The sequence below is a fragment of the Gekko japonicus genome, unplaced genomic scaffold, assembly GCF_001447785.1.
Source record: "Gekko japonicus isolate JY-2015 unplaced genomic scaffold, Gekko_japonicus_V1.1 scaffold438, whole genome shotgun sequence".
Taxonomy (NCBI): Eukaryota; Metazoa; Chordata; class Lepidosauria; order Squamata; family Gekkonidae; genus Gekko; species Gekko japonicus.
Genome location: NW_015160849.1, coordinates 1,074,006 through 1,090,522, shown reverse-complemented (window position 1 = coordinate 1,090,522; position 16,517 = coordinate 1,074,006). Strand labels below are relative to the sequence as shown.

At 47.7% G+C, this 16,517-nt stretch overlaps 2 protein-coding genes across 2 annotated transcripts in view; both read left to right on the top strand.

Annotated features, from left to right (window-relative positions):
- SDHA (succinate dehydrogenase complex subunit A, flavoprotein (Fp)) overlaps positions 1–14,043 on the top strand; it is a 36,354-nt gene extending 22,311 nt beyond the window's left edge. Inside the window, exons 13-16 of the mRNA XM_015420735.1 lie at positions 1,350–1,461; positions 4,463–4,593; positions 11,535–11,648; positions 12,664–14,043. Of these exons, the coding sequence (XP_015276221.1) occupies positions 1,350–1,461; positions 4,463–4,593; positions 11,535–11,648; positions 12,664–12,750 (444 nt within the window). The 3' untranslated portion in view covers positions 12,751–14,043. The remainder of the gene's footprint in view (positions 1–1,349; positions 1,462–4,462; positions 4,594–11,534; positions 11,649–12,663) is intronic.
- The window catches only part of FH (fumarate hydratase), a 37,122-nt gene continuing 33,395 nt past the window's right edge, over positions 12,791–16,517 (top strand). Inside the window, exon 1 of the mRNA XM_015420725.1 lies at positions 12,791–12,895. Within this exon, the coding sequence (XP_015276211.1) occupies positions 12,791–12,895 (105 nt within the window). The remainder of the gene's footprint in view (positions 12,896–16,517) is intronic.

Sequence of the window (16,517 nt, the reverse complement as noted above, 5' to 3'; positions counted from 1 at the left end):
AAGTGACGTGAGCAATCACTAGGGGTGTGCGTGCGAATCCCCATTCAGCGCACCTGAAGAGAGGCAAAGGGAGTCCAAAGGAACCCAGATGGCCCCAAATTAGAGTGGCTGCCAACTCTCCAGGTGGCGCCCAAAGATTGAGATAGGATGATTCCCGAGTTGGGGAATCATCCAGAGGGGTCCCTCTAGGATTTCCAAAGCGGAGCGGACTAGTAGTCATCTCTCCTTACAGTCTCTCCTGGCCATGGAGCAGGCGGGCTGGGTGTGGTTGGGGGAGGGGCGTGCAGTGCACAGGTTCTGCTGCTGTCCCCTGCCCTGAACAGGGGACCAAGCCCGACTCCCAAGTTCCCAACTCCTTTTCAGCCTCTGGGCAGCCCACCTTTGGATTTCCAAAGCAGGCTAGGCAAATAGCGCTTCTGGTCATGGAGGAGGGGCCTCTGGGGTTGTAAGGGAGATGTCTTTGTGTGAATCTCCTGCATTGCTGGGAACGGGGCGGGGAGACCCACAAGCCAGCCGCTGTGTGGCTCGGGATGTTTTTGCCTGCCTGCCCCTGCCCGGTGGGGGTGGAGCTATCTTACTTCCTTGCTGCCACCTTCCTAGAGGTAGCATACGTGGGACCCCTCTGGATGATTCCCCAACCCTAAGATTTTTGCCATTGACTTCAATGGCCCCATTGGTTATAATGGACCCGAATTTTTCAGGATTCCCGAATTTTTTTGGGATTTTTTTTTTTGGGATTTGGACAAGCGCATAAATTGCTAATTCGGGATCCCAAAAGCCAAAAAAAGCCAAAAAACGTTATTTTCGGCTTTTTTTTTCAGCTCGGGATCCCGAAATGCACATCCCTAGTAGTAGCTAGGATGTTGGGATTAAATATGGTTTGAATCCAGACCCTGTTCAGCCACAGAGCTTGTTAGGCCGCCTTCCCTGTTACGAACACCTCCCTATCACAGGATGGTTATAGTGGATATGGACCGTGGAATGGATACGATCTTGTCAACTGAGGACTGGAGGGAACTGCTATATCGACATTCAAATATGTTTTTGATAAAACTGATTATACAGATTTTGTAGCTCCAGGAGGTTACACTGTAAGTGTTCTCAAGACTTCCACTAGGTGTATATCCTCTAAATGGGTCGTCGTGTTAGCCTGTCTGTAGCAGCAGAAAAGAGCAAGAGTCCAGGAGCACCTTAAAGGCTAACAAGAGTGGTGGCAGGGGAGGAGCTTTCGGGAGCCGTGACTCATGAAAGCTCCTCCCCTGCCACCACTCTTGTCAGTCTTCAAGGTGCTCCTGGACTCTTGCTCTTTTTCTGCCGTATAGTTCTCTAAACCCTGGTGTCTTTCACAGACCATGCAAACACATGCCGCTGTGTTCCGTACGGGCTCTGTCCTCCAGGAGGGTTGTGAGAAACTGAGCAGCATCTACAAGGATCTGGACAATCTGAAGACATTTGACAGAGGTAGCTTGTTTGTAGCGTGCCCTTCTTGGCATCATGAGCGGGGTTTCCCTAAACATCCTGCAATCTTGGAAAGAAACATTTTTGTGGGGGCATCACATATAAAATACGATACAGCCATGCAATGTTCCCTCTAAGCCGTGGAGTCTTGTGAGCAAAAATTCTACTTTGTGAGCTACTGGCATTAAAGTTGTGAGCGAGCGATTCGGCTACTACATAAATCAGTTTGCTCTGGGGCCATCCTTCCTGAGCTGAGACAAAAATGTGTGAGCTGGAGGCTAAAAAACGGTGAGCTAGCTCACACTAACTCAGCTTAGAGGGAACACTGCAGCCATGTAGTCAAAAGGTGTATCAATCTAGCAACGTGAATTCAACTAAAAAACAAGTAGTTACAGGATGATTGATTTGCAGAGAAATAGATTTTATTCTGTGTATTATCTCTGGATTTTCCTTCTTTTTCCTACAATGTTTGTATTGTACGCTGGTCCTAAGACCGTAATAATAAAACTAGAAGACTAAGATCAAAGTTAACAACATGAGTGTTGTTAGGGGCATTTGAAATACCAGTTTGGCAGATACCAAAACGAAGCCACCGTAGTCGTGGTTTCCAAACTTTTCTACCTTTGGAGAACAAAGCCGAAGCATCCAGGATGTGGTTGAAGGAGCCTCCTTGGTTCCTGTGGGCACTGGTCAGGCCTCTGGGCAAACTAGGACTGTGTACAAAAGCATTTCCCATGTGACTCCAGGGCAGGGGTCCCCAACCCTTTTGAGCCTGTGGTTACCCTTGAAATTCTGCCACCGGGGGTTGGGCACATCCACAACATGGCTGCCACGGGAGGCGGAGCCAACCACAAAAGGGGTGCTGAGGAGGTGGAGGAAGCCCGAGTGCAGGGTATAGGGGCATAATTTAAAAATATACTGAAACAGAGAAATGAGAGCGAATAAAAGTAACACAGTGGCAGCAGCTGCTACTGAAACGTTATTTTAATTTGCCCAGCCAATTGGATCTCCAGTGGCCTATCAAAAGCCCTGTTGTGCAAGTGCCAGACCTGACCGCACCCACTTTCTAACCATATTTGGTGGCCACTGAAAAAGGTATCTGCGGCCCCGTGCCACCCATGGACACCACGCTGGGGACCTCTGCTCCGGAGGCTATTTAGCAACACAGGACAAACCTCTCTTAGAGACCTTAGTCCACCATGGATCTTCCTATTGAGAGGAACACTTGGAAAGCTTCCAAGGTACCCAGGGTTCTTTGAGAGCACAGCTTGAAATTCACTGCTTCAAAGACTCAGGGCTGTATATATTGCGGGCTTATTTTTGTAAGTCAAGATGCTGTAATCTGTGTTAAGGGTCTGATTTCTGAAACTAGAATAATATTATGCAGGTTAAGCAAACTTGCCCTGTTTTTGTTTGTATAATTCTGGTTTTGTAATTATTGGAAGAAGAAAAGGCATCATGGGATACTGATAGCCCCATCCCCTGACTATGGAAAATCATAGCAATTGCTTTTGGAATTTCAGTAAGGCATTACCAGCATGCCTGTCTGTGTAAATATAAAGTCTAAAACTTTATTCTTAAGAGATTCATAGAAACTTCTAATTCTTCTCGCAATACCGCATTCTGTCCCATTTCTCCATTTGAGAACATTACAGAAGGATCTCCAGCCAGCAAGATTAATGCTGAGATCCCCCCCGATTTGATGGAACTTGCCATGCAGTGGAATCGGTGGCTACTTTATTCTTCATTTGCCGCTTGACCTTCTTTCCCCCTCATGGGGAAGGGGTGGGGGAGTCTGATGAACAGAAGGCTGTCTCTCCCCTGAAGGGGGAAAACAGCCACTCATTTGAGGCTATGGGAGTGTTGCTTCAGCATCCCGTCACTTTTCGGAAGGGGGGGTTGGAATGTGGGAGGGAAACACAGCAGGAGCTGAGTTCAGATCTGCCTCAGCGAGAGAGCAGTGACGGCTCAGGTGTGGCTCAGGAAAAGAGCATCCAGAGTGAAGGGCAGCTCTGCTGGGTAGTGTGGCAGGAAGGCCTGGCCCTACTTCTGAGAGAGAACAGAGTACCCGATTGTTAAGGGCCATCTCTGGCAATGAGCAGATCTTGTGCCATTCAGTCTGGCTCTCGGGAGAGGGCAGGCTGGCGTGGGTGGGATCCTGTGTGTGTGTGTGCGTGTTAGGATCCAACCTAGTGGCTTGTTATGCTAGAAAGTATTAAAACTGAAACTACTCTCTACAATATCTGTCTGGAGACCTGTGCTGCTGATACATTCATAGAAACCTACATGCAAATCAGTAAATCTTTTTTGATGTTAATATATAATACATATATAAAAGATAATTCATGCCTCAGTCACCTCCGTGTTCTACTTGTGCACTACAAAACTTAACTCACAGTAGTGAACCCAAATCCTAGGCACTTGCGCCGTGGTAACCGAGTGGGAGGTTCATAGTTTAAAAGAAACCTGGTAACCCCCCCCCCAACCCGTAGGAGGCTGTGTGGGTCCCCCTCGGTTCATAGAAACAGCTTGCCCCAGGGAGATCTGCCCTTCTTATCACTGAGTTAAAAACAATTCAAGCATTCCAAATTTTAAAGTGAAGAAACCAGGGTACTGTGGATGAGTGACGCTGCACATCAGTGTGTCATAACTATAGTTTTATATGAGAAACTTGCCCTGTGTCTGCAAACAGCATTGTGCTTTTGTTTTTCCCATGTGCCACTCAGTGTTCCCTGTAAGCTGTGCACCTGAGTGGCCAGTCAGGAACACGGGAAGCCCCACTTGTGGAGCCCTGCAGGGTCCTGCACTAACCGTTGTCCTTTTTAGGATTACAGTGGTTACATTCCACTCAGGATGCGAACTGCTCCGCTCAATAAGGGGAAAGAATTAGAGGAAACATTGGTGCCACTACCATTGGAAAATGTGATCTGATCAGCTAATCTGCAGGAGTGCCACTTCCCCTGAAACATCTAAAGCTCTTTCCAAATCTTTTATTGCAACATAGGGGTGGTCTGGAATACTGACTTGGTGGAGACTTTGGAACTTCAAAACCTGATGCTTTGTGCGTTGCAAACTATTTATGGTGCCGAAGCTCGGAAAGAGTCGCGTGGTGCTCACGCAAGGGAGGACTACAAGGTAGGCATGCGTTGCTTTCGGACCTGCCTTCTGTCGTGCTGCTGCCGTCCCCTGAAAGGTCAGAAAAGTCTGTCGTCTTTGTTCTGTTCTATGTTGGTGCAGAAACCGCCTGTGCTTCTGCTGGGCCCCCTTTCCTCTCCTTTAAAATCCTTCCCAGAATTCATTTTTTCATTAAAGTTGGGGCTTGGGTCGGTAGGCAGATTTCTCTCCTGAAGAAATTTAAAAAAAATAACTGTACCTGACGTCAGCATAAAACCGCTGTCTTTCAATGAAGATGTTAAAACAGAATATTCTGCATCGGGATATTCACACACTGATGCACAAAATTAGTACAAGGAGGTCATGTAAGCTTCATGTTCTATCCTTGATCAGTACTTCTGTTTCTGGCTTCCTGAAATGTTAATATTTCACTAAGAACAAAGTTGGACTCTAGTGGCACCTTGAAGACCCACAAAGTTTATTTCTGGGTATCAATTTTGTTGTACCCACAATTAAGCTTTGTTGGTCTTCAAGGTGCCACTGGACTCACTTTGTTCTGTTGCTTCAGACCAACACGGCCACCCACCTGAATCAATGTTTCACTAAGTATCAGGACCAGTTTTTGTCTGGAAAATGACATCAGAATACAATAAGAGTTACTAACCTGTGATGAACCCTGCTTAATTTTTAGCACGTGTGTCTCTGTCCTTCATCCCGGCTGCCATTTCACTTGTTTCCCTTTCAAGCAGTGGGGTTTGTCCCTCTTGGGAAATATGGGACGCCTAAAGGAGGGGCCGGAGTTGCAGGAAGATGAAGCATCCTGCTGCAAGTAAAGCCCTCCTCTTCCCCCTCCCCCTCCCAGCAGCCCGGGTGGGTCAGCTGGTTCCAGACAAAGGAGCTGTGCTGCATTTGTGGATGGGGTTGGCTCCTCCATGCCCCCATCAGGGGTAGCAGATGGAAACCAGAGCAGCACTAGGCATCCCTGTCCTGATGCTCTTGTGGCCCTGAAGGTGCCTTCTACTGAATCAGACCTTTGGTCTATCGGGGTCAGTCTTGTCTACTCAGACTGGCAGGGGTTCTCCAGAGTCTCAGGCTGAGGTCTCCTACGTCACCTGCTGCCCGGTCCTTTCAGCTGCAGAGACCAGGGATTCACCCTGGGACCTTCTGCATGCAAAGCTGAGGCTCTTCCACTGGGCCACAGCGCCTCACTGTTCTTATAAGGGAAATAGATAGATTCATGGAAGGTAAGTCTATCAGTGGCTATCATGGTGACTGAGGGGAACCTCCATAAAAAGTTGACTCCATATTTCAAGAAACATCCATCACGCTCATTCATCTTGCTCTGTTTTTCCAAGTAGAGATTTAAAATTTCCGGAAATTTTGAAGCTCAGGGAAAAAACGTTTTTTTCCGCAAAAAAACGGAATTTTTAGGAAAAATTGAAAAAAAATGCTACATTAGCGACTTATTTTTTCTTTTCCAGATTGAAAGTCATTCTGTTACTTTAGGAGCATAAAATATGTAACCATTTATGAAAATTAATAATAAAAAAAATTAAATAAAAAGAAACATAAAATATGACTATGGACATTTTTCTTGGCATGACATTATCACAACTAGCATATTAAAAATATAGTGTATCCCATTATTGCAAACAGAATTTACTTTTTTAAATAATATTTATTTGTAATTGTAACAAATGGAGCAACAATCTCCTGGACTGTTTACTAGTTTATGTGGAACAGACAAAAAACCCTCTGCAAAACAATTTTTAAAAATCCAGAAGTAACAATTATTCATTTTTCTTCTCCACAGTATTAAATAATTAATAAAACCATTCTCGTAAAAAGAAGAGGGGGAAAGTGTATAGAAGGGAGTGTGGGACTAAGTTTCAATGAATGGGCATGAAATTGAATCAGAATCATTTTCTGAGCTGTAATGATCAGTATCAGATCTTCGACGTGTTCTCTGTGCTTCACACCCATGGGTTTAGTGCGCCTGCGCTGAACCAGATCGGTGTTGTAGCAAGCTCCAACGGATTTTCGCACCTAAACCTCGGGCAGGCGCATGCCCGGAGGGACGGGCGCGGACATCCCGCCAGTTCTTTTCTGACCGCCGCGCTGTTCGCAGCTCTTTTTGGTCGGTGAACTTACCTCAGTAGTTTGTCAGTTAGTAGCTCTGAATTCCTCAGGACTCTTCCCTTTTCCGCATTCTTGTTTTTCTTTAATTTGTTTGTCCGTCTTAAAAAAAAACCCAAAAACCCCGGAGGGGGCTTGTGTTTTCTTCCCTCCTCCCCGCCTTTTGGCCTCTCCTCGCCTGTTCTTAGTTTATGGTGAAAAGGAATAAAAAGTGGGATTTTTTCAACCACTGTACCTCTTGCGGAAACAAATTGGTCCCTCCGGACGGCCACATGCTTTGCCTATTCTGCCTGGGGGAGGCTCATTGTCCAGACTCCTGCCCTCACTGCGCTAAATTCTCAAACCAAACGTGGAAGAACTGGGCAGCATGCTTGAGGGTAGCCCTTCTAGAATCTGTGTTAGCCCCTCATGCATTGGAGATGGATCCTGTTTCGCAGCCAACAGCTTCGACGTCGACTGCTCCATCGGCTTTGACGCTTCCATTGGTACCGAAGTCTGCTTCCGACATTGCGAGATCAGCCACGAAGTGCTTGGCTCCACCCGTGCAATCATCGGCGTCGACTCCTGTAAAGAAGAAGAAGGAAGACCAGGCTGAGACGACAGGCAAGGCAGCCAAAAAGGGCACTACTAAACCCCCTAAGGCGCCTCGGCCCGATGTTGCTGTGGACCCTCCCACTGTTGTGGCCACCAAGGATCGACCTACAGTTGTTGGGGTGTTGATGCCCGAGGCCCCACTTATCACTATGCAGTCGCCTATCCAGCTGCTCGACTCACCCGTTCGGAGGGAGCTTCCAATCCTGATCGACATGGAACGCTGTTCCGATATCGATGAAGTTGCTGCTCTCAGCCACATATCCAGGCGGGACCTTCCTCTTCCTTGCCTTCTCGATTGCCCTCACCGGTCGATGCCGAGGGTCGAGACCGACATCCTCGTCATCACCGAATGTTAGGTGAACGTCACCATTTTTCTGACTACGCACCACCAGTCTTGCCTCGCCATCACTCCCGTTCTCATTCCCGTGACTGGGGCCTTTCCAGGTCTCCAAGGGGTCCCTATGTCAGGGACCGTTCTCCCAGGGGTTGTCAACGCCCCATTCAACCGATACCATGGGATCAGTGACAACTCCAATACCTCTGTGGCGCTTATCCGCCCGCTGCAACCATGCCCTGGTTGCCTCCATCAGCCACAGTCTCCAGGGTGCCAGAGTCTCCTCGCCCACATCCACCAGCTCACAGGGACCAGCGTGACCAGGTTACACCGCTTGAACCTTCGATACCGAAGCCTTTGGTATCGACGCCATTACTGCCGGTTGGAGTTGCCCCAGACCAGTTGGAACCCCCAACACAAGTGCCGGACCACGAATCTTCATCATCCGCAGTGGAGGCTTCTGAATCGGAGCTGTCGGACCCAGGCAGTTCACCTGACAATCTGTCTCCAAGGCCGTCAATAACGGATAACCTGCCTATTTCACCTTCTGAGGACATGTCCTCTTACGGCGACCTTATCAAACGTATGGCTCACTCGCTGGGACTCTCAGTACTCCAACCTCAACCCTCGGTCTCCGACGCTGTCTTCAACGTGGTCCAACTAGATGCTTCGACGCCGACGGTCCTTCTGCAAGCGGCCAAGGCGCCGTGGGACAAACCCTCGTCCACGCCTGTCTCCTCACGCCGATTGGACCACATGTATCAGGTCCAAGAAGCTGGCGCCAAATTTCTCTTAAACCACCCAAAACCTAACTCCATGGTGGTGACATCCTCCTCTAAGTCAAAGAAGACTCACTCCACTCCCTCTGACCGGAACAGCAAGAAACTTGACTCCTCTGGAAGGCGTTTCTATTCTACGGGCTCCCTGGGTGTGAAGAGCACTAATTACCAGGCGTGTATGAGCCGTTATCAGTACACCCTGTGGGAACGCCTTTCTGAGTTTTTGGCCGCCCTGCCGGAAGATAAACGCCAGCAGGCCAGGAAAATACAAAAAGAGGGCCTGGTCCTCACCAAACAACAAATCAACATGGCGAAGTGTTCTCTGGACGCAGCCTCCAAGACCATGCCCACCGCCATAGCGCTATGCAGACATTCATGGTTACACACTACATCTTTGCAAATAGACACCAGGTCGTATGTTGGGGATCTTCCCTTTGACAGTTTGGGACTTTTCCATGCTTCCACTGATGGTGCGCTACATGGATAAGAGCATCAAGGCATCCATCCCGTACCTTGGGTGTATCCTCGTTTTCAAGAACTTTTAAGTCCAAGCACTTGGTCTCGGCCGTGGCAAAAGCGTCCCTACAATAGGCAGTCACCGGACCGTTCATGCAGGACCCGGTCTTCCTCAGGGGGGCAACGTCCGTCCTATCAGCAACATCCTCGGTTTGGCCAGGGACAACAATCCAATAGATCTAAGCCTGCAAAGCCAACCAAGCAGGGTCTAACTTTTTGTCCTCCCCTCCCCATGACGCCCACCTGGCAGCTTTCCTTCCGGCCTGGCGGGATATTACAACAGACTCTTGGGTCCTCTTGGTGGTAACCTCTGGTTACCTTATAGAGTTTACGCACCTCCCTGTCCTACCTATATTTGTCTGCACCCCCCCTCCTCCCTGGCCCTACTGGAAGAGGTCGTGAGCCTTCTCGCCAAGAATGCCATCGAACTGGTACCACCTTCAGAACGAGGCAGGGGATTCTATTCCCGTTACTTCACCGTCCCGAAGCGGGATGGTGGTGTTCGCCCGATTCTGGACTTGAGAGGACTCAATACCTACGTCCAGTACTGCCGTTTCCGGATGATCTCCCTTCAACAAATTCTGCCACTGCTCCAGAAAGGAATATGGATGGCCACCCTGGACCTTCAGGATGCTTATTTTCATTTAGCAATACATCCTTCACACAGGCACTACCTCCGGTTTGCCATAGGTCAACACCACTTCCAATACACGGCTCTCCCCTTCGGCCTCTCCAGCGCGCCCAGGGTCTTCACCAAAACTATGGTTGTTGTGGCAGCATTTCTCCATCTCCAGGGGATCAGCGTCTACCCGTACATCGACGACTGGATTCTGGTTGCCAACTCCAGGCTTCTACTTCTCCATCACATACGGGATACCCTCAGGTTGCTCAACACGCTGGGCCTTCGGGTGAATACCGACAAGTCCCACCTACAACCTGCCCAACGGGTACAGTACATAGGCGCGTGTACCTGGACTCCATTCGCTGCCAAGCTTTCCTGCCAGAGGACAGGGCCCGGCGCATCATCGACCTCGCCAAATTTGTTGCCTCTCTGCCCACGGTAATGGCACTGCTGATACTAACAAAAAGGAAGGGAACAGCTACACGGCCTGATGGCCGCCACTACGTCGGTCCTTGTCTTTGCAAAACTGCGGATGTGCCCTCTTCAAATATGGTTCATACGCAACTTCGATCCGGCAAGGCATCTCCAAACACTCAGTCTGTCCGTCCCTCCGGATGTACAGAATACTCTGTTGTGGTGGACTTCCCCCAACAACCTTTTCCAGGGGGCCCCTTTTATCCTCCGGCACCTACTGTGACCTTGACAACAGACGCGTCGCAATGGGGATGGGGGGCACATCTCCAAGGCCTCTGCATCGGGGGCAGGTGGTCTCCAAGCTTCCGAACTCGTCACATCAACCTCTTGGAACTCTTGGCGATAGAATTTGCACTCCACTCCTTCCTGCCCGTTAGTTCAAGGGCGATGTGTGGCTGTACTCATGGACAACACCACAGCGCTCAGTTACGTAAACAGACAAGGGGGCACTGTGTCCCGTCGCCTCTGCGATCTGGCAATTCTTTTGTGGAACTGGTGCCTGTTTCAACGCATCCATCTGATTGCGACTCACATACCTGGCCACCTGAATGTTCAAGCAGACAGCCTCAGCCAAGGAAGCTTTTGTCTCTACATGACTGGGAACTCAATTGGTCATACCTTCGGCCTCTCTTCCACAGATGGCGGCATCCGTAGGTGGACGCCTTTGCCACCAGATCAAACAGAAAGTGCCCGAGGTTTTGCAGCGGGGGGGCATGGACCCACTGTCCCTGGGAGATGGGCTCATCTACTCCTGGACCTGGGACTATCTCTTCCTGTTTCCCCCTCTTCCGCTGCTTCTGCGAGTCGTGCACAAGATTCTCAACGACAACGCACACTGCATTCTGGTATCCCCATGGTGGCCACGCCAACCCTGGTTCGCGACACTCCTCGACCCATCCCTTCGGGCATGCGCAGTAGGGGTTCCTGCACCTGCCCGAGGTTTGGGCGCGAAAATTCGTTGGGGCTTGCTATAACACCGATGTGGTTCAGCGCAGGCGCACTAAACCCATGGGTGTAAATACACAGATGACCACTCGAAGATCACCAGTTACAGGTAAGCAACCTTTTTTTCAGTCTCTGCTTCTGCAGCTACTCTGTTGTGTCTGTCATTATCCATTGGAGAGTTCCGTTTGTAACCCAGGACTTGCTTGTCCTCAGTGCACAGAAATTGGGGCTTGCTGATACCATACATATTTTTTAGAAATGATTTGGAAAATATTTGAACACCTTGTCTTAAAATATTTTGTTCATCATGTTAAAATAAAATGTTCCATAATTTAAAAAAAATTATTTTCTTTTTTCAATTTTTCAGGGGAAAAAAAGGCTTCAGGAAAAAAACAGAAAAAGCCTGGTATTTTTCCGTTTTTTTTCCGGGCCTTCACATCTCTACTCCCAAGTAAAACGAGCTTTCCAGAGTATTTAAAAACACTGAATTGTGCTTTGAATTGTGGGTAAACTACATCCTCTTCAGAGGAACCTTAAGCTGTTTTTTTAAATACTTGTTTAGGTTAGGATAGATGAATATGACTATTCCAAACCAACTGAAGGACAACAGAAGAAACCATTTGATCAGCACTGGAGAAAGCACACCCTCTCGTATGTCGATGTCGGGACTGGGAAGGTATGTAAATCCCTTTGGGACCGAAAACTTGGGTTAGGAGTTTTACCCTTCCTGCACGGTGACTCTTAGTGGTGTGTGAGCCGTTATTTACAGGAAGAGAGAACTCACAGGCTATCAAAATTGAAACAGAAGTCACACTTCTAGTTATTATTATCAGTTCTCGGCCTTTTGGCTAAGATCAAGTGTGTGTGTGACTTCTAGTTATTAGTTTCAGAGGATAGCCATTGTTGTTTGGCAGTAAAACAGATTCAAATGCAGTAGCACTCGTGTCTGACAAAAGGGAGCTTTCACTCCTGAAACACTTGTTTGTCTATAAAGTGCTGCTGGACTTGAATCTGATTATTTTGGTAATATTCTGAAGTGCAAGCCCCCCCCCTCCAGCTAGAATCCGTGCTAGCTCTGCATACCAAAGATGGTCGGGTCCCACTACCCTCCCCAAATGCTTCTTGAGAGTCACGTGCCCAGCTTCCCCTGGTTTGGATCCATCAGGGCATTTCTGCGAATGAATGGATTTCCGCCTACGGAGTGTGATTGATGCCTCCTTCCAAAGCACTCCCTTAAATGCTGCTCCTCCTTGGGGGTCACTCGAGGCTGCAGCAGGGTAGGAGAGGTGAGAAAGTCACAGGTTTTTTGCCGAATTGCTCTGGTGGATCCAAACCTTGTTCGCAGAGTTGTGTTGGTGGATCCAGACCTATCTCTACCTTTTGAATTTGAGCCAAACGTTCAAGTAGGACTTACACTTTTGAAACCTGAATCTTCTCGTCGCTGTTGCATTCCTCGTGGTGCTAGCTAGCAATGCTACTTGGGCGTGGGGAGGCCGTCACCATGGCCAGAGCAGGGGTGGATTTTTAATAGGGTTAGGGGTCCATCTTTTTTTTGGATTGCGTGATTGGAATCAGCAAAAGCTTTGAAGTGGCTTTGGCAGACCAAAAAGTATGCTTGGCTCCTGGAGTGCTTTTTAGCCTTTAACTCAGGAACGGTATCCTCTTTCTCTCCCCCCCCCCCTTCTTTAAAGGTTACTTTGGAGTACAGACCTGTCATCGACAACACTCTAAATGAAGAAGACTGTGCCATGGTCCCACCTGCTATTCGTTCCTATTAGTGATTTAATGCACCTTTTTGTTATCTGGAGGCTGCGTGTTATGGCTGATCATCTTACTAGACAACCGTTACGCACAATAGTGGATGAAATTGTCATCTTTGAGAGTCTGTTCCATAGCACAGAAGAGAGGCCCATTGCTTCACGGGTGATAAAACCTAGCAATATTCAACTCATGCCTCAATAAAGTAATCTACCAGTATGTACACACCTGAGTCAATTTCTGGTTTTCTTTGAATATCAGGCTCTGCACACAAGGGTTTTATCTCTTGCTTCTGACTATGCTTTTTGTATTGATTCTCTTAAACATTTGAAAGGGTAAATGCAATGTGATTATTGAGAATTGGCTTCTGTTGAAATGAAACAACATTTTAGGGCACAGTTCAGTGGACCTAAATGTGCTTAAGCACCAAACCACTGGCTTGTTGCCTTAATTTTATATCTCTGCCTTCTACCTTGTATGCTGTTTAATTTGTGGCAATTTTGGCATGAACTGTGAAGTTTACAAAAGTACCATAGTACACATGTTAAAGGTTAGTAGGACTTCCCTGTAACACACTTAAGTATTTCTTCTCTTTCAAGGTAATACAGTATATCGTTGGACATGTGGGAGTTTATACCATTATAATATTCTTAACGGACATCTTAAACTAATTTTCTTTTCTGTTACTGTTCATTTGACCCCGTGGTTCCGAACAGCCTCTGAGAGTTTGTTTAAGCAACTAATGGAAAGCTACCCACAAAATGGGATCTCCCCAACAAAATTTGATAGGGTTTATGCAGTTGTTTTAGAATGGTAAACACTAATATTCATGGTAAGAGAAGGTTGTTGGGAATATATCCCTAGAAAGGGCCGGACTGTATGAAACAGGTTTTCTTTCTGTCAGATGTATAATACCAATGGAGCTTCAGTTCAGAACATGCACTGTATGTTAAAAAAACAAAAACTCTCTCCTAAATATACGCTGCTCTTATTTAATGCATATTATTGTAAGTTATATTATATTTTGTATTGTACAAGTTCAGCCGATTAAGCAGCAAAAGAATTGAAGAACGGTTTTGTAGCCTCCGAGACAATTATACGAATCTCTCCGTTAACTTTCCTGAATGTGTCTCCTTTCTCCAGCGGCTCAGCCATCTTCCTGTGATGAGAACTGTGGCACATGCAGAGCAAAATCTCTTCCGTTGTCTTTGCTGTGCACGAGTAAGAATGCTCTGGGTTGGTTTCAGACCTCTTCAGTGGGAACCCTGGTGGTGGTGGTGGGAAGTGCCTGCCGTCAAACTGCTACTGATGTATGGTGACCCCCTCCTGGGCAAGAGACGATCAGAGGTGGTTTTTCCATTGGCTGCCTCTGCTGAGCAACCCTGGACTTCCTTGGTGGTCTCCCATCCAAGGACTAACCAGGCCTTGACCCCTCTTGGCTTCCAAGAGCTGATGAGATTGGGCTAAGCTGTAAGAAAGTATGTACTTCAATCCAGAATTCATGAACCTTTTTACATGTCCACCACATATGGTAATACAACCCAATATGGTTATTATATTTCCAACACATATTAGTCAAGTTGTTATACATTTTAGCCAATCTATCTGGGGTTAGATGCCATCTATAGAACATTTTATATACGTTTTTGAACGAAACAGATTTAGTCAACTTAATGTTCACTTTCCATATTTTACTCCACTGTGACAGATCGATGTTATAACCCACATTTTGCATCCATCTAACCATACATTCTTTAACTATTTTGTCCTGCATTTTCAATTGCATCAGCATACCATACGTTTTCTTAATGAGTTTCTCTCTTGAAGTACATAATAATTTTCCAAATACACATTGTTCTGAATAGAATCCATCTGTCTGTTTATCCTTACTGTATCCAGATTCCACTTGCATTCTAGTCCACCGATATAAGTTTATTTTATTTTTCTTCTTCCTGAGATTTTAAATTATTTTCATCATATAACAATTCTACGTATCTAATAAGTGCTTGTTTTGAAGGTTGGTTGAGAGAAAGCTTCCACTGGAGACACCCATCTTGGGATTTAAGTATATATCAGCGGACAAATCTTTTCCCACGTTGTCACTAAGCATCGTTTTGAGATCTTCTCCTTTGTGAGCAGGTATTTGAACTAATTTTATTCCAAGAAACAGACGGCCTGCTGCTTCAGATTCATGATGCTGCAGGAAGGACAGACAGATTCTTCACTTACGCAGATTCCTCTGTCTGTTCCAACGCTTGATGAAGGCTCACAGCCTGATTCCTGGGCTGACGCCATTCTGCCTGTGGTTTCATTGGCACCAACCACTTGAGCTTGCACCATCACACCCTTTCTGCAACATGGGGCTCTTTTTGCATGTTTACACAGTTCCATGATTAATGGATGCTTTCCCCCCCCCCCATTTTTTGTTTTGGGATACTAAGCTGCATTTGCCTTCACAAAGCCTCAGCCCTTCATTTCTAAGAGTCCACCTAGGGTTGCCAACTCCAGGCTTGGAAATACCTGGAGATTTGAGAGTGCAGCCTGGGAGGGGGGGGTTTAGGGAGGGGAGGGACCTCGGTAGGTGACAATGTCACACCCTCTGCCTTCCAAAGCAGCCCCCCCAAGTGGAATAAATGTTTTAAGCAGGGGTCATTTCCTGCAGGAGTGCACAGGAGCAGAGCTCCAGCAGTAAAGAGCCCAGGGGAGCGGGCACATGCAACAAGCCCCACCCCCAGCTCCCAGCAGCCCTCAGTCAGAGCAAGAAGCAGCCAAGTAAATTGCAGAGACCCCGGCCCAAAACAGTCCAGTGGTACCTTTAAGACCAAATTCTATTCAGGTACAAGCTCTCCCTCCTCTGTGCCCCCCCCCCCCCCCCCCCCCCAATAGCTAGCAATCCAAAACAGTCTAGTGGTGGGTGTTGCCTTCTGACACACTTCTGGTGATGTCAAGGAGTGTGGCATATGCAAATAAGTTATGCTAATGAGCTCCTGCACCTCTTTTTCTAGGAAATGACCCCTGGTTTTAAGTACACAATTTATGTAGTCTGAAGATCAGTTGTAATTCTGGGAGATCTCCAGCAGCCCTCCCCTTGAGCTTAGCTGTGAATCCTGGCCGTAGGGTTCCTAATGACTGATCAAGGAATTGTTCAAAGAAGGCCGCTTCATCACGTGGTTTCAGCGTCCGCTCTGGCTAATGAAAAGGTCCTTTGGAGGTCCTATTTAGGAAGGACTTGTTTCTATTTTGTCTGCCAGGGAAGGAGGTCCTTCCTTCTCAGTGTCTAGCACGTTTTCACGGCCCTCATCATCCATTAAATCGTGCTATGAACTTGCATGCGCCTACTCCCTTCAACCCAGGACTCCCTTGCTCCCCCCCCCCAAGCTTCATGCCGTGTTAAATAGTGGGTTCTAAGCCTGGAGGACCGGGGCTACGACATGCTGAACAGGTCACGTTTATTGCATATGTTGATTCCAGAAGAGGGAAGATGGACTCAAGTGGGTAACCGTATTGGTCTGAAGCAGCAGGACAAAGTCCGAGTCCGGGGGCACCTTTCACACCAACCAAGTTTTATTCCGGGGGCACGCTTTCGTGTGCGTGCACGCAAACCCAGAATAAGAGACGACCCTCAAAAGGGTTGGGCAGATGCTTCAGAGCTTCTCGTACGCATGCTCCCGGACGAGCGGCACATGCGCACTCTTCCGCAGGGAAAGCCTCGCGCGGCCCGCCCCTTTCCCCCCCCCTCGGGTGCCGCTCCATTGGGCTTTCCCCCGTCGGCCCCGCCTTCCCCCCC